The 24293-nt window shown below is 42.9% G+C and overlaps 1 protein-coding gene across 5 annotated transcripts in view; it reads right to left on the reverse strand.

Moving 5' to 3' along the window:
* The window catches only part of SYT2 (synaptotagmin 2), a 150676-nt gene that overhangs the window by 5371 nt on the left and 121012 nt on the right, over window positions 1–24293 (reverse strand). For 4 of the 5 annotated variants that reach the window (XM_053393685.1, XM_053393686.1, XM_053393684.1 and 1 more), the window contains 7 exons: window positions 14726–14957; window positions 13340–13500; window positions 6234–6362; window positions 4685–4852; window positions 4260–4427; window positions 2727–2844; window positions 1569–1702 (listed from right to left, as the gene is read on the reverse strand). In XM_053393685.1, the coding sequence (XP_053249660.1) occupies window positions 1569–1702; window positions 2727–2844; window positions 4260–4427; window positions 4685–4852; window positions 6234–6362; window positions 13340–13500; window positions 14726–14936 (1089 nt within the window). In that variant the 5' untranslated portion in view covers window positions 14937–14957. The remainder of the gene's footprint in view (window positions 1–1568; window positions 1703–2726; window positions 2845–4259; window positions 4428–4684; window positions 4853–6233; window positions 6363–13339; window positions 13501–14725; window positions 14958–24293) is intronic. The other variant, XM_053393688.1, reaches the window with a different exon arrangement.

The following is a 24293-nucleotide window of genomic DNA, read 5'->3' on the forward strand; positions in this document are numbered from 1 at the left end:
CACGTGGGTAATGCTATCCTAGAACGGCTATGTAATCTAATTCTGCTCTGTGTCTTAATGCTTTACTATCATTAGATATGAAAGGGGGCCCAATGGATCAGGAATGGCCGACTTCTGTATTCACAAGAGCTATCCTATTCCCCTATCCCTGGTTCAGCCACTGCAGTGTCGTCCCCCCCCCCACTACAATCCCTTCACAGGTGGTTGAGCACCACAAAGCCACAAGAGCTCCACCAAAGCAGTTGTGTACGGGCAACACAGCAAAAGATATTAAATCCAAAATCTCTCAGTGTCAAAACACCTTTAAAATCATATATTGACTGAAATGTGGGTTGCAGGAAGACACAAAAACCGCTTGTGGGTTCAGTATGGTTCAGATGGCACCAGCTAAACAATCATCACCTAAATTGATGATAGAAGAAACGGAATCAGAATCAGGTAGGGATCTGGCGCAGGGCTACAAGGACTGCCTGTCTCCATATAAACCCACTCAGACCCTGCAATCACCATCTGAGGCCCTTCTTCGTGTGCCTCCTCCACGAGAGGTCCAGAGGGTGGCAACACAAGAGCAGGCCTTTTCTGCAGTGGCTCCCCATCTGTGGAATGCTTTTCTCAGAGAGTTTCGCCTGGTTCCTTCCTTACACACCTTTAGGCACCAGGCAAAAATGTTCCTTTTTAACCAGGCCTTTAACTAACATCCAATACCCTTTTGAATATGTTGTGGGATTATTGGTTGCTTTTGTTCTTTTTATTATATATTTTGTTCTTTTGTATGTTGTTAACCACCCTGAGATCTATGGAGGACTTAATTTTGACACAAACAAGAGGGCAGCTATAGCTCATGCTTCCTTCTCCTTTATTCCATATAGTGTCTGGACCGAATGAGCAAAACGTGCACAACCTAGCTCTGGTTGGAGACACTGAAACTGCACTCTGGCAGGCTTCAGTATGCTTTTTACAACATTGGTGTCCACGGGAAACAATGAACTGAGTGCTGGTGCAGCAATTATGAGTGTTGGATGAGGATAAGGGAGACTTGGGTTCAAATCCTCATTCATCCATGAAGCTCACACTGTGTCCTTGGGTGGGTTGCTATATCTCAGCCTCACTTACGACAAAATGTTGCTGTGGGGATAAAAGGGGGAGGGGGAGGGGGAATCATGTATGATGCCTGTATCTCCTCAGAAGAAAAGGGGAGATATAAATGTAGTAAATAAATAAAATAACTGCAGTACAAAACATGTCCCTCATCAGAGAATGGTTGGACCAGGCAGGCCTGGACTTGTTAAAAAAATGCCTAACTTAAATCAAATCTTTTACAGGATTCACCCTGTACAAAACCCACCAGGCTTTTTAAAGCTTATCCCTTGAGAACATTCCCCTTCCATTGCCAACAGGGAGGAAAGGAGGCTAGACTATTTGGCCCATGCACTTTGAGAGGCCAACCTAAGATTCCATGGTACAGGTAAAATGGCAGAGGACTTTATCAGCCCATGGATGAGCTCAGTGACCTGGGAGCCCTTTGCATGGCCCTCCCCCAAACTCCCTCAAGTGAGAAGCAGGTGAACCTGTATCTGCTCAAAGGGGATTTCAAAGCTGAACGACTCGTTGAAATAGGGGTTCAGAGTCTTCTTCTTGACGGTGGTCTTCTTCTTCTTGAGCCTCTTGCCATTCTGCAGCAGGTGGATCTTCACATAGGGATCTGAAAAGCAAGGCTAAGCAGTTCAGACTTTGCAGGCAGCTAACACACACGGAAAGGAAACCTCAAGGGGAAACAGCTAGGAATTAGCCATGGTGCACAGAGGAACAGGACAGAGATGCCATTAACTTTTTGCTCCATAATCTGGAATCGTTGGTCGTTTAGAGCCACTTATGTAGGATGCATTTCTGTGGATCCTCCTCCTCTTCCCAGAGAGTCTTTATCTCTTTGTAAAAGCTCAAGATACCCACCAACTTGGGATAAGAGGATTAGACAAATGCATGGAGAACAAGGCTACTAGCAATGATGGCCGCGCTCTACTTCCACCGTGTGGAATCACAAGTGGGGAAAGTGCTTCCCTCAGCTCAGGGGATGCTTGTGGGCTTCCCATAGGCATCTGGTTTGCCACTGTGAGAACAGGATGCTGGACTAGATGAGCCTTTGGCCTGACCCAGCAGGTTTTCCTCACGTCCTGGGGCAGCATAAGGCTGGTTCACGCTTCTCTAGTGGAATGGCTGACATCTCAAGATTGAAATGGCCACAGTCCCATGCAGAAAGCTGAAGGAAGCAACTTTCCATACAGTTGCAGGTATTTCAACTACACCAGTACAACTCTCCCTTTTGGGGCAGGTGGGTCAAGAAGCCATAGATATAAATGGTCACAGCCATATGGGAAGCTGCCCAATGCTCACAACACATTTCATTTTCAAGTAGCATCCATGCAGCTGGTGTCACTCAGACTTAAGCAATGTGAGGCCAAGAACACCTTCCCCCCTAAAAAAGAACTCTGAGACCTTAGGGTGAAGGGCAGGTAAAAAAAACACCAAATCAAAATAAAGTAATTAAGAGGAATAATATAGAGGAAGAGGAAGAAGCAGCATTTTGGCAGGTGTGGGTTATACATTCATATTACAAAGCAATGAAAGTAAGAACTACTTTATGCCTCATTGTGCAAAAATGCCCAGAAAATCCTTCAGTCCTGGCTCTGAGGTGCCATCTGGTGGGCATGAAGTTGTTCTGCACTCACCTGAAAGTCCACCGACATCCATCTTTTTCAAGTTCTTGGCCTCCAGGATGCAGACAGTGAGTTTCCCGGCAGTGGGCACATATCGTAATGAGATACAGATGTCTCCCAGTTTCTCTGGCTGTCAAGGGAAACAGGGAGAGCAATGAAATCTGGAGTTCTACTCAGCGCCAATAAAAGTTCAGAGTCCTAAGTCATGGCATAACACAACTGCCCTGTTCACACTGCCCCTTCTCACCGTCTTGCAGACAAATAATTTGAATGTTGCCCTGTCATTACAACTATGGCCACCATCGCCTCCTCCAGCCAGGAAAGCAAAGGACCTGGTGTCAGGAGCAGGAGAAGCATCTGACACCTTATGTTGTCTGTCACATGCTGAAGATGCACCTCTTTATCTTGGCCTTTGACATTTGAGATATATACTTTAAGGACCATCCTATTCGCTTGACCGTAATTTGTTTCTAACTTATTTTAATATTGCATTTATAAATTGCTGTAACCCACCCTGGGACTTAATGTGAAGGGTGGGTGAGAAATTGAATAAATAACAGCGAGATTATTCCATATTTTGGTACGCTTATACACAGGCATTAATACTAAAACCAGAGGAACAGCGGACAATACATTCAAAGTACAATGAGCTGTCTTTATGCATTTTTAGTTATTATTACATTTAGATCTCCCCGTTCCTTCAAGGGGTCAAGGTGACATAAATTTATTACCTTCTCTATGTTATCTTCACAGCAACCCTGTGAGGTAGGTTAGGCTGAGAGATAGCGACTGGCTCAAAATCACCCAGAGGGTTCCTGACTGAGTGAGTCTCCCCTGGTTTTACAGGTCCTAGTCCAACGCACTAACCTCTATACCACACGGGCTGGATGCACAGCTCCAGTCTAAGGCAGGAGGAATAACAAGTTCCTCCACCCCTCGGAAATCATTGAGGTGAGAAACCCCATAATGATGTTAAGATTTATTTCCTGAAAAGTAATAAATAGCCAATTTTGGACTCAACATTGTTTATATGTAGTTAGGGTTTAGGGATTCCCCACCATCACAAACGCACACACCAATATGCATCACTTTTGACTTATGAATGCTACATTTTTTTTAACCCAAGACCTTATTCTTCCAACTAGGCAGTAGAGAACTTGGTTTTTAGACTTGACCAATCAGTTTCCATTCCTTAGATACTGACAAGAGGCAAATGATCTTCCACAAAGACCACTTAGTAGCAGAAGGCTGAGGTGCAGAGATGCTCTGCTGAGAGACTGAGGGTTTCCTTAAAGAAGGCAGCTCAGCCCAGCAAGAACCTAAGCCTTCTACATCTGCATTTCTCCAATGCCAACCTCCTACCAAAGACCTCAGGAAACTTAGCAAAATTCACCTTCTGTGTGGGGCTCCTTCATACAGTGCTAAGTATCACTACCCACATTTGCACAGCTGAGGTAAAAAAAAAAGCAGTAACATAATTGAAAAAAACAGCAGCAAAAGGCAATGAAAGAAAACAAGATGCTTCCAGTTCCATCAGCTCCTTACCTCCTCTTTTTCTGCACTCTCCAGATCCCTCCATTCTTCAATGGGCTGCCCCAGGTCCACCGTGTTCATGGGCACCTTGACTTCTCCAATGATGTCATGTTTGGAGAAACGGTCAAAGTCATAGATAGCCATCACCAACGTCTTGCCACCCAGCTCCTGATATGGAATCTGTTACACAGAACAGAGGACTGCGGTTCAATAACTGCTTTGGCACCCGGAACAAACTCTCTTAAGAGGCTGTTGGAATAATCTTGCCCAATACTACATTTAGTTTCGATTGCCAGTAATTTCCCCCCCTTTTTCTCCGAGCGACACTGGGTATTGCTCCCTGCAGTACTTCTTTCTTTCTCTCTGGGGGCTACCACAAATATGTCAGTGTGCAGCATATCCTCTGCAGAGGATGCCTAGGCCAAGAGAAGTCTCACCTTGAAGACAAAGGTCTCGTTGTAGGTTGGGTTAAGGGTCTTCTTTTGCACTTTGGTCTCAAACTTCTTTTTCTTGTCAGGAAGCAGGAAGACTTTGACGTAAGGGTCAGATGTGCCCCCCATGTCCAGTGCTGGGAGCTCAGCTGCTTGGAGGATCCCTACTGTGAGCTGTCAGGGAAAAATAGGTCTTGGGAAATGAAATGGCTTTGCAAGGCCACATGCCAAACAGCACAATGCATAGAGAAGGAAATTGGCCTCAGAACTAATATGAACTGTCACCTTCCTTCTGCTCTTGCTAGATGCCCTACGTTGTCCTTCTCTTTTGTGTTACACTCACAGGTGTTATTCTTCAATTCGCCTAGCAATACCATCTTGTTTAGTTTATTGCTATGATATATAAAATACATAACTGTACAGTGTAAACCGCCCTAGGAAGAAGGGCAGTATAGTAATTTAATAAGTGAAATAATGACGAAGAATGAAAAGCAGCAACTAACCATGTGTTCCTTTTTCATTACGCTTGCAATAAATACGGAGACTACCCTTCTGTAACATTGAAACAAACCATGATTCAGCCCAAACAAGCAGTCTCTGGGAGAGATTTCGGCCAGTCCTTCTGGTTGCATTGCTGCTCTAACAAACTGAGCCAAGCCATGATTTCACTTAACATATCATCCAAACTTGTGTTTGTAGCTCAGCCTTGCCTGATAAACCATGAGCTACAAACCACAGGGCAAACTTTGGTTAAAGCTCATTATTTGTTGAGAAACCAAAACTGCAAGCCAGGCTTGGATAAGATGCTAAGCCAAACCACATCTTTGACTAGTGCACCAGCAAAACAACCAGAGGAGCCAAGCAACTTCAATCATTTTTCTGGAGCTTACACATTTTGTCATGCTAAGCCATTATGTTTGGCTTAGCACCATGCACAAACTGGGCCTACAAATCCATTGGCCACTATGTCATGCCCATGAAGCTGATTATCTCATTGACCATCAAGAGATAGCCATTCACATTACTTCTTACAGATAAAAGTATACTGGGAAAGTACCATTATTCCATCACCTGGTTTGTAAAAGAAAAAGAGCATAAAATTGCATGCCACTGTTTTTACAGGAAAAGCAGTGTGTGGAGAGAGAATTTGGAATGGGAGAAGGGGATGTTTAATCTTTTCCTAACCTCAACTTCCCTGCTCCAAATAACTCTTCCTTCACACACACAAGCTCCTTCACCTGGTACATTTGTGAGGGTAAAAATCAGCTTTAGGGGGGGCCTGTAGTGGAAAAGCTGTGGGCAGGGAAAGAGCAAAGCTTCTCTTTCACATATACTGCTTCTCAACAATACTGCCATCTCGCTGAAGCTGCTTTCCCTCAAAATCAAAATGGCACTGAGGCTCTCTGACATGTGTTGCTAAATAACACACAGCTACCAACTGTGTTAACTGCTTCTGCTATCATTGCTCTCCCTCTGGGTGACATCTCTCCAACAGCTTTGGGTGCATAGCCTTTCCCCTTCTCTCTCGCCCCACCTATTCATTTGGGTGCCTTACCTGGTTAGCCTGGAAGTCATAGTCTAGGGAGAACTGCAGCTTGCCCAGGTTCTCTGGTTCCTTCTCCTCTTCCTGTTCCCCCTCTCCTTCCCCTTCTTCTTCATCATCATCGTCATCATCCTGTTTGTCCTGGAAGAGAAGCAATACCATAATGTTTTGCACAGGAACACCATGCACTGAGAACCTAGTTCCCCTTCACACATGCGTATCCTTTCTCCCATACCTTGCCTAAGCACTGAAATGCATGTACATAATCTATAAAGCGTTACTTCAGGAGTAGGAAAAGGAGAGTTGGCGAAAGGGGAGCCTAAGGTTCCTTAACAGTATTTTGCTCATAATTTTGGGTCTCTCTGACTTCAATCATCCCCACACAGACAGGGCACATGTGTATTCCAGTCACGACAAAGAGTTAAAAATTTCTAGATACCCTAAGTGATGGAATCATTGAAAAGTTGGGTTGAGGGGTGGCGGTCCTGGACGGAATCTTAAGTGGTGCCCAGGACCTGGTACAAGATATAAGGGTTGTTGGACCAGATATTAACAGTAACTGTAGTGGTGAAAAAGTCAACATATATGTCAGTGGGCAAAGTCCAACTTTGAAGGAGGAAATTCCCCCAAAATGAGGGGATTGGTAAAAAGGGAAGTTGAAAGGGAAAGTCAAGAGGCGTCAAAACTATCTAAAATTCTTGGGGGTAGGGATTGTTCAAAACTAGAAGCTCAGCTAGACTGCATACAGATCAGGAAAGATGCCCCCGGAGCAAAGAGGAGGCCAGCAGAGTCAAGGAAGCTATCCAAAAAGGCTTCCTTCAGAAAATGATGGAAGCCTTCGCCAAAGGAAGAGAACAAAAAGGAACACGAATTTTGGCAAAAGAAACGAAGGCAGATGGTGGCCTGGTTCACATGTCACAACAACGCAAACCATGGCTTGATGTGAAGGCGTGAACATGTCAAACTCACAACCACTTTCCTCCTCCCTGGTCCTTCTTGCTCCCTGCTGAGGTTTGGCATTATGTGGCACCTACAGTAGTGCCTATCCAGTAGCACCAGGATTTTGATGCATTTAAAATTCCACTTTGTTAGTAATGGTCTTGTTCTGTTTTATGTGGTGTTTTTATTGCATATTTTTATTTAACTGTCTATTGCCTTAGAGGGATTAATGAATTAATCATCATAATCTACTACAGAGATTATAGGCCTGAGGCCATCCAAATGTTGATGAACTCACATCAATCTCAGACAATGGTCAGGGATGAGAGATGAGAGTCCCGCTTTATCTGGAGAGCCACAGGTCTCCTATCCCTGGTCTACTGGATAGCAGATTTAGTGAAAGGAAGAGACAGAACCCACGGCTCAGTTAAGACTATTGTTAATTGCACTTTAAACTAACCTTGGGCTATTGTGGCCAGTGAAGTTTACTCTGGTTTGTAAACGGTTTCTGTTGTTTCTGTTGCAAATAAAAGTCTATTTTTTGGATGCCTGAAATTTCTTAGTGTTGATTCTTATTATTACATGCTGTATTTAATATTGATTTGCTTGTAAACTACCCAGTATATATATTGATAAGCTGCTACATAAATTTAACACCTCAGTAATTTTCTGCATAAATGCTGAATGCTCTGACTTTCAGAATATAAAGATTAGCTTTCTGGCAACTGTGAACTCTGAGAGATTTCAAGGAGAACAGTGTAAGCAATGGAACTGTTGTTATCTGGTTTGTGTACAAAGGGGACCAATCTATGGCAAGAGGATTATGGGAAGTGGGGTTGCCATGATGCAGCAGGGGGAGGAGCCTGGCTGTTCAGTAGCTTTAATGAGAGGGTGGCTGGTGCTCACTAAGGGATTGGTGCCTAGGAAATGAAACGGGGGCTTCACCTAAATCCAATGTTCTCTTTTTGTACCTTGCATAAAACAAATGGGACTGGAACACTCGCACATTTGTATGCATGCATACATACCCTCAATGTACATGTTATTCGTTCAAGCAATTCACGTATTTAAAACGAAATACATTGATCTAACTTGGTCAAATGTACTGCATATTTTCAAACTAGTTCCTTCCCCACAAAATTCTTGCAAACACAATCAGGTCACCGATACATGCAAATTCATTCAGAGTTTCATTTCACCTTGTGGAGTTTATCCACACACTTTCTTGTCCCACTGCTCCCCCCCTGATCTTTACTGCTTAATCAGAGCAAACTGCAATCGGGTTTTCCACATATTGCTGTTTGCTCTGATTTAAAGCTAAAGAGCAATATTTCCCTGGGAAAGGAGCAAGTGGGAAACCGCTCAGCTCAGGCACAGGCCAAGCGGAAGTATGGACAAGTCTGTTGTCTTGACAGAGACATTGATCTGCTAAGAAACTCATTTGATGATGCACATTATCCAACAATTAACACAAAACAGACTTTGCACTCAACCTCATTTACAACTGGGTAGATTTGCAGGAATTTAATGTCCCCTTAACCAAAATGTGTAAGAAAAATTTGTTTACCTTCCCCAGTATAAGTCCCATATCACAATTAACTCCACCATCTTAACAAAGCCTGCGTAGAACTTTGAACTGTGTGTTAGTTAAACCCTCTTCCCTTGTCCCTTTAAGCCTAAAAGGGAAGCGACGTTTGCATCAGGACCTACCGTGAGTTGACATCCAGGTTAGTCAGATAAGATGGAGACAGAACAACACAGAAGGAGAGCAACGAGAGCACAGAGAAGGAAGAGAAGGGCATTATAGAGACAAAAACTGCACACATCATCAACAACACCTAGTGCTCCTGAGAAACCACAGACTCCATACCTTCAAAATGTATGCTCTTATGGGGGACTGGGTAATTACAATTTCAAGAAACCATTTTGGGGGTGGGGTGAAGGACTAACTACGCATTACATTAAGCTAGTTGTTTCAGTTTGAAAGAAAAGCATCTGTGTGGGAAGCTGACTCAGATCATGTTCCTGATCCAAATTGGGACCATGCACTAATTTCCCACTGGAAGTCACACCCCTGGTTGTAATTTCCCACTGCAGATCTTGTTTGCTGAAAATTGCATGGGCCCTCAAACTGGACTGGGAGCTTTTCCTTCAAAACAGAAGTTGCCATTCTGGGGTTGCTTCTTTTTTAAAAAAAAAGTGGTGTGCATTTTGTCCCTTGTAACACAGCTGTATCTGCACTCATGTTCATTTTGCTTAGAAGGGTGCAAACAATGTCATTTGCCACTGTGTGTTTTGAATCAGCCAATTTCTTCTCCCCACTTTATTGTAAATTGTCTCACAAAACTGAATGAAGGTAACTACTGGACCTGGAGTTCTCTGGAACCTGAAAAGCACAGAAGTACATAGGGGAAAAGAGAAAGACAGAGAGAAAGAGAAAACATGATTTTCTATGCACATTAGTAACTTAGGGACTGCATATTTGCCTCTGCTTCTAGAACAACAACAAAGAACAAAAAATAAAATGCAAAGAAAAGACACATAGCTGTTGTAATGATCCTGCTAAGAGGGTGCGGTCTAGTGCTTCCAGAGACTTATAGACAGAAAAAGCTCCAATACTGTCTGTTGCTATAGGCATTCATCCTCTGTTTGAAGCAGAAGATATACAGTCACTGGCCTGGTTTGCATAAACTATGGCTTAGCCCAAATGTGGGAACTATTGTAAAGAGAGTTACACTCATTGACACTTTGCTCTTCCCCAGGCATTTTGCTGGTGCACCAGGACTCATGGTTTAACTATCTCCAGACTAATCATGAATGGTAACCAAGGCTTGTCCTATGGCTTATGGCTCATGGTTCATTTGGGGAGCAGCAAAATAACCCAGGGAGGAGTGAAGCACCTGCACTCTCCTCTCCAGAAGACCATGCAATCACACTAACCCATGATTTGCCTTAGTGTGATGTGCAAACCAGGCCACTGAGTTCTGCACAACCGAGTTCAGTTCCCCCAGCACAATGACAGCTACACATTTGTGACTGGTGTAGCTCAGCTAGAAGATATGTAGGAAAATCTTATGTTGTACCCATTTAGTAAATGGCTCTTACTATGACCAGAGACTTGGGGGAGATTTCTGCATCGAACGCATTCCACAGAACTGTGCCTTTTTACGTTATCCTTACACAAGTTATCCTACTTGCTAGGGAAGCATTTTTCCAGAGGTTTTTATGTCTCAATTAACTGATGCATCTAGGCATTCCACATTAACATCTACTCTATCCTTCCTATCTGAAAATCCTGAATACTGCAATTAATATTTGCTCAAACATTTGCTCAAGTTAATCAGCAATGGGAAACCCCAATTTAATAAAATCAGAGGATTACAGAATAGTTGAATTCCAGTGGTGGTGGTTGTGCTCAGGTGCTGCTTGTGGGTTTCCCACAGGCATCTGATTGGCCAATGTAAGAACATGATGCTGGACGAGACGGGCCACTGGCATGATCCAGCAGGCTCTGTTGCAATCGTTTCCCTAACTACCGAGTACAATCCCAGGATGGAGCATGCATGTATTAAAAAATTAAAGAATGTTGAATGATGTTGGATTGAAATTAAGGGGTTTCCAGCTGTAATGTTATGAGATAAGGATTTGCTGAGTAAATAATTTGAATTGGAATACAAGAAGGGGAGGTATGAGGAGGTCAGGGAAATATGTCATAGAAAATTAAGTATTCAGAATGGTATGTGTTTTTCTTTTGCTTTTTTGTTTGTATAAAATTGGAAACTTAATAAATATCTGTATATAAAAAAAGAGAGCATGCATGTATTAATAAGGTGGAAAGAACCACGCAAGTCCATCGCCCCACCCCACCCTGGAATACACTTGGCTTTGCATTAGGCAATGTGGTTACACTAATGGCACGCCCATTAGTGGTTACACTGGGAAGTTACACAATAATGAAGCTAGCAGGGAAGGCATAGTTGCCTTGCCATGAGTAAGGAGCCTTAGAGCTGAAACTGACTGCTAGCCTTCCATGGTCAGAGGCAGTAATGCTCAGGAATACCAGTTGCTGGAAACCTCAGAAGAGACCATGCTCTTGCCCCTGGGTGGCCACTGTGAGAACAGGCTGTTGGATCTGATGGACTATTGGCTTAGATCCAAAAGGCTCTTCTGGTGTTCTTAACCTAGAAAACATGTCCAGGTCTTGTGGGAAGTGAGAGGGAGGAAGGTGACTGCTCTGTCCCATGTTCAGGATGCACATCCTCCTTCTGCGTATGATGTCCAAAAGCAAGAGGAGTCGTTCAGCTTCCCATCATTCCTTTCAAATGTCTGAAGTGGGCTAGGTACCAGGCTAAAATGATGAATGTCAACCTTTCACTTGGGACTCTAAATGATGCACAAAACCACCAGATCACTTCTATTAGGAAAGCAATTTATACCTGGTCAGATTATTTCCCCATCTATCCTAGTCCCTTGCCTGACAGCAGCTCTCCAATGTCTCAGACAGATATCTTTCTCATTGTCTGCTACCCAATCCTTTTTTTTAAGCGAACATGCCGGGGATCAAACCTGGGATGTTCTACATGCAAAGCATGCACACTCTTTTACTGAGCTATGTCCTTTCCATTATTCCAGACTGCCTAGTTGCAAGGAAGTGGGTGTTGTCTTAGTAATTTGTTATTTTGGTTTTGCATACATTTTCTGGTTCCTGCTACCAACAATGCTGAAATGCCTCAAGGAATTTAACTGTTGAGCCTTGGCCCAGCTTTCCTCATTTTCCAGTGTCTCTGGAAACACAACCAGTTAATGACATCCAAATCTTCCACTGTTGGATTTGGCAAGAGAAGTGACTCAAGGCAGAGAATCATGAGGAAAGCTTTGTGACATCTCTTCTCCATCCTCCCTTCATTACATGCAGAATCTCAGCACACAGCAGAGGGATCTGGATGACTAGGCACCTCTGGGCTGTGCTTCATTAAAGCACCTCATGCAAATAGCCTCATTAACAGAGAGAGAAAGAGTTCCAGCAATATGGGCTATAAAAGTCCCATTTCTGAGCCTGCTACCCAAGTTACCAAATCAAAAGTCTCCAATATGGGAGAAGAATTTAGTGCCCATAAAACCTTCCAGAGTTTCACAGGTTTGTCTATCTTTAACTGCTAATGGGATTTGCTGCTGAGTTAGTTTGATTGCTGCCAGCAAAGCAAACATTATAACCCTGAGCAGTAAGAAGGGGGGGGGGGGATTGGTGTGATGGTGGCATCAGGTGGGACGCTGCACCAGACACTTTTATGAGCTGGGATTTATTGACTGATTTGTATACAATACTTCCTGGGAGCAACACCCTTTCAGATCCTCTAGTGCTTTTGTGGCCTTTAATATTTTTCATCTGCAGGTACTAGGCAAGAGAAGTCACCATTGCTGGTGGGAGAAAAGGTATGTATTCCTACCTTCCATTGACTTCTAGTGCATTGCAGGCTGTAGATAAGGCTCACAGGAAAATTTACTACAAAATACTATAATGCTGATAGAACCATAATCTACTTAACTTCCCCCTTTTAAACAGAATATTATCCACTACTCTAAGTCTTGCGTAGCTCCCATTCATGTCCAGTAGGGTTTGCCCAACGGAACTTCCTAGAAAAGCTGGAATATACATTATAACTAAGGATCTGCCCATTAAAAACATACTCACATGAGAAGCATAATGCTTTTTTCTTTTCTTTTTTACCAGCCAGCATATGTATATTTTTTATGGACCAGAAAGGCTGGATATCTTGATCCTGGGTGTTCTCTAACAGCTACTGGTTTTCTGTTTGATGCAGGTAAGTTCTCGTAGCATTTACTTACCAAAGAGGAACTCTGTGAGCTTTACTTCTACACAGACAGGTTTTAGTGTTGGGTTGCAAACTACCCTGACTAATATCAAGGCTTGCATTTTGATGGTCAATCTTTTATCTTAAGGCTGCTGCTGCTGCTGCTACAAGCAATGAAGGGCCAATTTCAAATCTCACTGCTGGCCCTACCTGGTTGGGGCTCTCATGCACTCCCTGCACAATAAAGAACTGAGCTCTTTGCTTGTACATCTGATTTTCATCCTGCCAAAAGCACAAGCAAGTCCTCACCGCATCATGCTAACTGCAGCATCATAACCGATCCTCTCCCAGGAGGTGTCATTTTACCTGGCCTTTCATGTCTTTCATGTTCATTGCGTTTTTCATCCCCTTTTTGTCCTTCTTGTTCTTCTTCTTCTTGCAGCAGCATTTCTTGCAGATGCAAAAGCAACAGGTGAGGATCAGCAGCCCAGCAACTACAGCAATGGCAATCAGGGCCCAAGGCGGCACTGAAAATACAAAACACTCTCATTGCACAGTTATAGCGGAATTTACTGGGATGGCCGAGTGCCTGAAATGCAAGCATAGGTCACACTACTCACAACCCAGGAAATTTATTTAGTTATTCCATGGATAATTAACTTGTACCCTGATTGTTGGGTCCAGGGTTCCAACCAGCACCACTTCTAAAGTCACCTCCATTTTTATTTTTATTTTTAAAAAAGCATAAAACTAAAAGTAATAATTTGCAATGCTTGCTGAAATGCATGACCTTTTGCTGCATGCCGACAGGCACTCCATTATTTAGATGCCATGACTTAAAAGACACCATCCCTACCTGCTGCACTTTTGACCGTGGGTTTTCAGATGTTGACCTGAATACAGGGGTAGCCCTATGCAGCAATGACCATTCCTATCCTATGAAAATGCTATGTATAGAACATTTCCTGTCAACAGTTCTGTCATGAGTCTTCTCCTTCCAGGTGGCTTCTTAAATGCTAAAAATCAATATGCTTTCCATTAAATATAGAGTGTAATTTCTCTCTCTTTTTCTTTTTTAAAAACACAATTATTTTCTTCGTCTCTTTCCTTCTGCAAACCACACATATTTTTCAATAAAGCTCTTTTTTTAAAGCAGAAAACCATTCAGTAATGTTTCTGAATAAGGTTGACTAAGTCAGGGATGAGGAACTTGTGGTTCTCCAGATGCTGTTAAGACTCCAGTTCCTGTCATCCGCAGCCAACATGGTCAATGGTCATGAATGATAGGAATTGCAGTCCAACAATACCTAGAGCAAGTGTGGGGAACTGGATCTGGTCTGAGGGCCAGAACATCATCTCCTCAACCCCCAGTGGGCCAAACTTGAGCTCTCCAACACCTGATGTTGCAATGACATCAGGTGCCCATTTTAACCCTTGTGTTCAGCCCACAAAGCACCTACAACATTGCAAAGCCAGAGATTTCCCAATGTTGATTTAGAAGGCCGCATGTTCCCTATCCTTGGCTTAAACACTTTGGCTTGTACCACAATGATGTCCTGAGTATACATCATTGTCATTTATCCCACAAGTAGTTAATTGCCCACAAGTAGTCTTTTGCCAAGAGGGAATTCAGGCTTGGTGCCAGCCCAGTCCTTTGCATTCTACAAACAGGTTTAGAAACTGCAGTGATGGAGCAAGCAGAACATTTCTGCAAAGTCTCCAAAAAAGGGGCAGCATATGCAAGCTACTTACAGGGAATCTTGTTTATCTCGTTCATGAACTTTTCTTTAATCTTGGCAAAGACATCCTCCTGGCTCTCTACTGGGCCTGAAGGCTGTGTCGTGTTGTCCATTGACACTGCTGGTGCCACTGTTGTGGTAGGGATATGGGGTGCCGCAGTGCCCGGGGTAACAGCTATGATGGGCTCCGGCTGGGGCTTCTTCTTGAAGAGGTTCCAAGTCATCTTGGCTACTCTTGAGGGTCACTGAAAAAATATAGGCACAATGATAGTTGCTCTATACTATTTGACAGAGTACTAAGAACGACACTGAGAAATAGCTTCTTACATATGATGAAGTAGGCATGGAAGCATTTGTTTATTTCAGCTCATTTTTTTCCAAAAAATAGATTATTAAAACTGCGCTCTTATAACCTTATGAAGGCCCAATGTCCAATGAAGCATGTCAAAACAAGTGCTCCTTAATAATGAAGCAGCCAAACATGTTCCAACTCTGAATCTTCTTCACTAGCCACATATTTATAATTAGATAAAATGAACACAATTAGTTGTGGTTAGTACCTCAGAGGAACATGCATCTAGTGGCATAGTCCTAATTCTACCACTTGCACTTAGGTTTTGAAGTCAAAAAGCATCATTAATAGACTGAGAACAAGTCGCATCCAAGTGCCTTAAATCCTGCATGAACATGACTACAAATGGAAACCTTAAGGAATGCATGCGAAGATTGGTACATGATCAACAGGGCTTTCGCAGAGTCAAAATAGTACTTACATCTCAATTTCTTATTCTAGTTTTGTCATCAGAAAGCATCATAATAATTCCAAAGAGCATCACTTTTTTCCTGACATGAGATCAGGTCCATCTATCCTTCCCCAAAGCTCTGGGCCAAATGCCAAGAAAAAACAAAAAGCAGGTCACAGAAAATACCCCCCCCCCCATTAATGTTTCTGATCTGAAGAGTTAGCAGTCCATTTGCACATGCAAATTAGGCCACTCCAGATTCTGGGCAGGACAGCAGGGAGAGGGAGAAAAATTGGGATACAACAATCCTATACTGGACTCATGTGTGCATGCCTAAGGTGTCCCCAAAGGAAGCTCTAAAGATTCAAAGAATCCACTGCACTGCAGTAGGAGGAACATATTTTCTCTCACCCCACCTCAACCTCCCGGAGGGAATGTATATCCAATTATTGCTCCACTACAAACCTGAAAGAAGCATGGCAGGCTCTGCTACAGTAGCTGAAGGACTGGAGATCTCGTGCAAGGAATTCCTGACTATTAGAACTCAGGTAACACAGAACCTAGGGACGCGGGTGGCGCTGTGGGTTAAACCACAGAGCCTAGGACTTGCTGATCAGAAGGTCGGCGGTTCAAATCCTCACGACGGGGTGAGCTCCTGTTGCTCGGTCCCTGCTCCTGCCAACCTAGCAGTCCGAAAGCACGTCAAAATGCAAGTAGATAAATAGGTACCGCTCTGGTGGGAAGGTAAACGGCGTTTCCGTGTGCTGCTCTGGTTCGCCAGAAGCAGCTTGGTCATGCTGGCCACATGACCCGGAAGCTGTCTGCAGACAAATGCCGGCTCCCTCGGCCTATAAAGTGAGATGAGCGCCGCAACCCCAGAGTTGGTCACGACTGGACCTAATGGTCAGGGGTCCCTTTACCTTTTTAACACAGAACCCTAGCAATGGCATTGCAGAAATGTTGTGTATCCTCAATGAACAGAAATGCCAGATGTATTTTTCATCCTGGACCATGTTCTTCTGTTCTAATTTATCTTCCTCACTTTCTCTTCATTCATGTGCCATTCTCTTTCATGGCAATGTTGGCACTGCATCAAAACTGATCGCTTGACCATCAGAGTTTCAGCACTTGATTCTGGCTGGCTCACCTCTAAGTCTGCTGCCAGAGTGGTATTTAAACAGTGCAACTGTAGGCATGTTTACTTAGAAGAAAGTCCCATTAAGTTCAATGGGGCCTCCTATCCAGAATGGCCTTGCAACCTAAAAAAGGGCCATTTCCCAACTGTATGTATTCATTCATTTTAAATTTAAAGGTGAATGTATCTACACACAGCAAGAACTAGGGTGACTATCTAGGCAACGCCCAAAAAGAGGTCAAAGATTTGCATGGAATTTGTACATGCAAATTGATAGTCATAGATGCAAATTTAGAAATAATTATCATAATACACCTCACAATTGTGGGGAAGAATAATCAGGCACCTTTGCAGTCTGCTGTCTAGATGCTAACTGCCGGTGGGCAACTTGAAGGATACTGCAGAGATCATTCTGTCAGGGGAAGCATTTCAGCCTGCCAGAAGGAATGATCCCCTTTCCTCTCCTTGCATGCCATTCTGGGCATTCGCCTGATCTCCCTACAGAGCCAATTTGAGGAGGTGTATGGGCAGAGGAGAACGGGGAAAGCCCCAAAGCACAAGTGGAAGTTCTTGCACTGGGCTTCTCTTGTCAGGACACTTTAGTTGGATCCTGCCCCCAATTTTTAATCTGGACTTGGACCAGACAGTTCTTCAGGTGATGGTCCTTTGTGAAGTCAGATACATAAGAACAGCAAGACCAGCTCAAAACTAGCAGCAGCAGCAACACCGCTTAGTGATAAATAAATGTTGTTAGATAAATAAATAATGTGACATGCTTACTCACCTCACAACACCTGAGTTTTTCTTTTTACATTATTATTATTTTGTTTTAATATAAGTTGTTTGGGGTCACTTTTGTAAGGAAAATGACATTATTATCATCATCATCATCATCATTATTATTATTATTATTATTATTATTATTATTATTATTATTCCACCCTTCCTTCCAAAGGAGCCCAGGGCTATGTGGTCATCTTGCCAGTTTCTCAAAGGGTCTCAACAGTCTTTAAAATGAAGTGGATATGTTCTGAAGGGCATTGCATTGTGAATGTTAATATGACGCATATTAGAAGTCAAAGCAGATTCTTCCTCTGATAATCTGAGTTCTCTTTCCCCTGTTCCTCTGAAGCATCAGAGAAGGCCACAGTTAGATACAAGATGCCAGAAGGGGTAGGCTATTGCTGAGAAACAAAGAACAAATTGATAATGCAGGGTGCACACTGCTAAATAACAGGTAGGTAGCCGTGTTGGTCTGCCGTAGTTGAAACAAAATAAAAAAATTCCTTCCAGTAGCACCTCAGAGACCAACTAAGTTTGTTATTGGTATGAACTTTTGTGTGCATGCACACTTCTTCACCTCATACCAATAACAAACTTAGTTGGCCTCTAAGGTGCTACTGGAAGGAATTTTTTAATTTTGTTTTGACTGCTAAATAAGTTTCTTTAAAACCCACTGCAAATTGTTTTTTGCTCTCATGTTTGGAGCATAACTGACCACCATGTTTGGCATTGGAAAGATGTCCTCCCAACTAAAACCAGATTTTCCGGTCATTTTTCTTTTTGTTAAAAAAAAAGAGGAGAAAGAAGAAAGAAGCTTCCATGCAATTCATTCCTTGCGCAGGATGAAGCGGCAATTTAATGTGTAATATGAGTCAGAGGGAAGAAGACGCTATACCCTCCCTTTGCCCAGGCTTCCCTGCATCCCTGATACTATTTTTAATTTCTTGCACAGTGGGGAAAGGGATGTCAGCTTCCTTCTCCTGCCTGGCCATAATTAACTTCAAATCACATCCTTCCACCCTCACATCTAGCTGGTGCCTAAAAGGCTGCACAATCTCGACTCTGTCCCGCTCACAAATCCCCTCGTCTCCTGAACCTGTCATTTCACTTTTTCACATAAGAGGAGGCCTGCATATTTATGAGTCAATATTTATGGCTGACTGGTAAACAATGAGAGCGCCTGTGGGCAAGCATCTCATTTTTGCTCTTTGGCGTCTCTTAACTGATTAATGCTAGTACGATAGCCAGCCACTGGTACGTGAGAGCCTCTGTAGACCAAGTGTAATAGATTAATTCCCCCATGTAATAATTCAACATTTGAGAGCAGAGGGAGTTGGGGAGACAGAAGACGAAGAATGAGGAGATGGAGGGGGAGTGGGGTGGAGGCGAAGTTAGAGAGAGTCATCTCTGAAAAAGCCAATCTGCCACTTTTCATGGCAATGAGTGAGTCAATCTCTCCTTTTTCTGCTTCTTCTCCATTGTTAACATGGTATATTTCAAGCCTCCATCAATCAGGAAGGGGTGGGGGCTATTTAACAATCGTGCTTCAACGTAAATGACAGCTTCTTAGGGCTATAAAAGAAATGGAAGGGGAGGAGGGAAAGGAGGGAGGTGAGCACCTATCCATCAGGCCCAATCTGTTGATGGAGAAAAACAACAACACAAGCTAACAGATGCTCTTCAGCAGCTATTGGACACAATTCGGGAAAGCAATGCCAGGAGGAAAGCTGTCCTTTTAAATTTCTTAAATTACACAAATGTCAACAGCAAAGTACAGATTGTGGAGGTGGCCGAGAGTAGCAAAGGCCTTGATCAGTGGAGCCAAACAGGAAAATGCAAAGCAAAACTCATATAATGCCTGCGCAACTGATTTAAATTGTGCAAACAGCCTTTTATATATACATATGAAGATGTGTTATTAAAATAAAAGTCATCTAATGTCCTTCTTTGGACGTGGTTGGGGCAGGGAAGGATCAGACCCATACATCTTTCTTACCTTTGCTACTGAAGTGGTTAATGAATTGGAGGCAATTGACCCAAACTAGCCCCACCCACCTCAGTTCTACTTTATACACTGAAACATTCAAACACCAGTCCAGAGTAAATTGATAATTCACAGAATAGGTTGATATTCTCTTTAGGAGATAGGACTGTAGTGGTAATTCCCTTCCATGAGTGCTCCAACTCCACTTCCTGTGCTTGCTGTTGCATAATCAGTCCCCTGTTCTTTTTAATGTCCAGGAAACAAAACCCATACAGTTGCCATCTTGGAATCAAACTATACAAGACAATGGAAGACCTGTGGTCAGACTGCCCCCCTGCCCATCATGGTTTTCTTCAGTGCTGGACAGCAGGTCAAAGTCGGCTGTAGTCACAAGGCTTAACCTTCCCACATGGCCCCCCACTCTTAATCCTGTCTAACCCCTAAAGCTGCTACAGGGTGGAGCTATTAGCCCTTCACTGCTCTGTCCCTTAACAGAGCTCCTTTTTTCTTTTTAGTTATCATAGAATTCCTCTATCTCATCTAGTTCAGCACTTATTTTCAGATCCACAAAACTGGATCTAAGGTCTCCCATCTTATGGCAGAATCCGAGACCAGGGAGAAGAGTCGGTGGAAGAAGACTGGAAAAAGTTTAAAGACTATTTACAGAAATACTGTAAAATTAATGAATGCTAGAAAAATGTTGGAATGAAGTTATATGGCTTTAGTAGAAATGTTATAAGGAATTAAGTATAAATAGATTATTAGAGCATTAAAGGGAAAAATAAGATTAGAATGTGTTAAGACAATTATAGGATAGAAAATAGAGGAAGGTGGAAAGGAATTGCTGAAACAATTAATAGAAGTGGAATACAAAAAGGGAGGTGTGAGGAGGTCGTGGAAATTAGTGAAAGAAGGATAAAATATTGAAATTGGACTGTGTTTTAAATGGTTTTTGTTTTGTTTTGTTAGTTGTATGTTAGTGTTTTGCAGTGTTTTTTGTGTTTTTTGTATTGTATTGTATTATTGTATGTTTTTTCTTTTTTGGTTTTTTGCAGTGTTGTGTTCAATTTGTTGGAAAACTAATAAATATTATTATATATATATATATATATATATATATATATATATATATATATAAAGGTCTCCCATCTTGGTTCAGAATCAGAGCTGATTTAGCAACTTATTGTTAAAAGAGCAGAAAGAGGCCATTTTAAAAGAACTGGCCAACAAAAAAATAATATGTCCTGCTTTTCAAAGCCTTTAGAATCACTACTCCTGTTGCAAATTTTAAAAGGTGACCTCGAAATTCCTGACAAGAGCTTACGTTCTTCACCTTTGTCCTACACAGTGCTTTGGAGCGTTTCAAATGCTCAGAGCCCTTCTTCCCACATTCAGGCTTGTGGAACCTCTATGCCAGGGCTGAGGAAAGGTTTAGGAAAAGGTAAAAAGGTAAAGGACCCCTGGATGGTTAAGTCCAATCAAATTTGACTATGGGGTGCAGCGCTCATCTCCACTTTCAGGCCTAGAGTGCCAGCGTTTGTCCGCAGACAGCTTTTCTGGGTCATGTGGCCAGCATGACTAAACCGCTTCTGGCTCATGGAGCACCGTGAAGAATGCCAGAGCGCATGGAAATGCAGATTGCCTTCCTGCCACAATGGTACCTATTTATCTACTTGTGCTGGTATGCTTTTGAACTGCTAGGTTGACAGGAGCTGGGGCAGAGCAATGGGAGCTCACTCCTTTGCACAGATTCTAATCGTTGACCTTTTGATCAGCGCCACCCGCATCCCTTGTAGCCTTAACAGCATGCCAGTTTGCATTAGAATAAGTGTGTGAGAGTCATTCATTTCCAGAAACTGAGAGAACATTTTTGAAGATTCTTGTAGCATCGCAGTGCAAGATTATAGGCTGCTGTAGACTAAACAAATTACAAAACTGCAAACGCAACACGCTGGCTAATAACTGTTAGTAAATATATAATGGGTATTAGTATATTCAAAATATACTAATAAGACACTTCAAAATAATATATATCATATATCACATCTCACAAAATATACAAATAACTGCAAGTTGTTATATGTATCAGAGTCAAGCAAAGATTCAAACAACCAATGAATAGCGAGGAACGCTGAAGTGACTTATTAGTATATTTTGAATGACATCATATGGATTATATATTTACTAACAGTTATTAGCCAGCATGTTGCGTTTGCATTTTTGTAGATTGTCACATTTTGCAACACAGGGGTTTGTGGTTGTAAACTAAACAAATAGCTGTGGAGCTCTTAACTATGGACATGCGCAATTCTTACAGGGAGAGACTGCAAGCTCTGTCTGTGCAGTCAGGCCTGAGCTTTATACAGGAAACATGCAGGGGTGAAGTGTGCCTTGCTATCTGTGTGGTAGTAAAGTTGTAAATAGTCTTCTACCAACATGATTGTTTATTGCCTTTCAAGTAAACAATGCTTGACTGAGTTTCATTGCTTCCATGAGTGATTTATTGCCATCGTCTATGCACAACTTGATCCTTCGACATGATGCTGTGCGATTGCTACTCTGCTAACTAGCACACACGTAAGGAAACGTGCTGGACCACCCTCATGATTTAAGACTGGAGATCGTAAAATCTTCTACGGTTTGTTCCCTACTCCGTGGTTTGCTTAACATCCACCGTGATGGAGAATTTGCTCTTTTGTCACTTTTTGGTTGGTTCTAATCAAGATATTGCTGTGCTTCAGATTCTGGATCCTGTCTCCACCTCCCCAAGGATCACCACAGATGTAGAATCATAGAATCATAGAGTTGGAAGAGACCACAAGGGCCATCGAGTCCAACCCCCTGCTAAGCAGGAAACACCATCAGAGCACTCCTGACATATGGTTGTCAAGCCTCTGCTTAAAGACCTCCAAAGGAGGAGACTCCACCACACTCCTTGGCAGCAAATTCCACTGTCGAACAGCTCTTACTGTCAGGAAGTTCTTCCTAATGTTTAGGTGGAATCTTCTTTCTTGTAGTTTGGATCCATTGCTCCGTGTCCGCTTCTCTGGAGCAGCAGAAAACAACCTTTCTCCCTCCTCTATATGACATCCTATGTCTGACCTTTTTCAACCATTAAATGGTTGCATTAGCTGCATGTGGCTTTCTACATACCTCTGCAGCCACTGAACTCTGCCTAGAAACAGCAGCAAGTCCAAATTCCTGCAAGTGTTCTCCAAATAGCTAAATTCACAATTGCAAAAATATGTAGGGCACTCAGGAGGAAAGTGCAGTGTCAGTTAGAGAGTTGTAAGGAATAGATAAGGGCAGCAAGCATGGTGAATGAATTAACAGTGCCTGTCGTTGCAGTTAAGGAGAAATGAGAAGGGCTTTTATGTATTTGCCTCAGAAGAAAAGGACAGCAAAACCATTAATAACTTGGGGGAGAAATAAAACGGGCCATTTAAAAATTGCCAAGATACTGAACTTCCCCAAATCTCCCTCAATGAAGAAATAAGTAAGTTTGGAAGATGGGATCAGTGGCACCGCAGTCTAAGATGTTTATATCCTTGGTTTGTGTCAGGGGGAAGCTTTGGAGAAAAATTAACCTTATTGGCACTGCTGTTGGTTTCATTTAAAAAGCAAATGTCAAGTTCTTCTCCACGTCCCAGAGAATTAAACACAGGACTGAAACAGAAGATTAAAAATGCTAAACAAACAAATAGAACAAACAATCCTTCACAAGTATTATAGCTTTGGGATGATCCAATCTATGGATTTCTGCAGTGTGCAGGCTTCCCACTTCTTGAGCAGTGAGAATTCCAAGGGCAGCATTCATTAGGGTCTGACTTCCTTTGGAGAAGAGAGATCTATGGTGTTTTTTGTATGATTTGGTTCATTTGCAGACATACAAGTAGAGCACAGGTGGAGCATTTCTAGCATGCAACAGTTCTGCTACCCTACATGTAAAAGGTAAAGGTACCCCTGACCATTAGGTCCAGTCATGGATGACTCTGGGGTTGCGGCGCTCATCTCGCTCTATAGGCCGAGGGAGCCGCCGTTTGTCCACAGACAGCTTCCGGGTCATATGGCCAGCATGTCTAAGCTGCTTCTGGAGAACCAGAGCAGCGCACGGAAACACCATTTACCTTCCCACCGGAGTGGTACCTATTTATCTACTTGCACTTGACATGCTTTTGAACTGCTAGGTGGGCAGGATCTGGGACTGAACAACGGGAGCTCACCCCGTCACGGGGATTTGAACTGCCGATCTTCTGATCGGCAAGCCCTAGGCTCTGTGGTTTAGACCATGGCGCCACCCACGTCCCCTACATGAGACCACCCCAATATCCTTTCAGTCTTCTACTCAAACTTCTCTGGCTGTCTCTGTCTCTCTTTCAAAACCACAACCTCCCACTAATTTGGGCTCCCATTAAGAATACAGTAACCGTTCTGAACTAGTAATAACTAGTAATCTGCTTAAGAAAAAGAGATGGCCAGCAAGACTTCCTAACAAGATGACTACTGGACCAAACAAGCCTTGATGAACTCCCCACCTTAGCTACGTTTCAAGCAGTGTGTCACAGTGCCTAATGGAGAGACCTCCTAAATCCTTCTGAACCCTAGTGAAGGCATATACAAACCTCACTGTTGCTGCTAATGAGCCGTAACTCTGCAGATCCTAAAAGGCCTAAGGCTTCATCCACATCAGGGCCTTGTAAACAGCAAGGTGTGTCCCCCCCTTTCCCCTCTACCTTAGAAGAGGAATTCCTTCCACTCTTGGCAGCAGATTTAAAAGCAGCAGATCTAAAAACAATTCGGGGGGGGGACGACCCACGGACATGCTGCAGCCCTTGGTGGTTCAAATAAGCTCTTTGAAAGATGTTGAAATATGGCTGGCACAGAAGGAAGGAAGAAGTGATTCCCATGCAAATATTATAAATAAGCAGTGATGGGC

The sequence above is a fragment of the Podarcis raffonei genome, chromosome 6, assembly GCF_027172205.1.
Source record: "Podarcis raffonei isolate rPodRaf1 chromosome 6, rPodRaf1.pri, whole genome shotgun sequence".
Classification (NCBI taxonomy): Eukaryota; Metazoa; Chordata; class Lepidosauria; order Squamata; family Lacertidae; genus Podarcis; species Podarcis raffonei.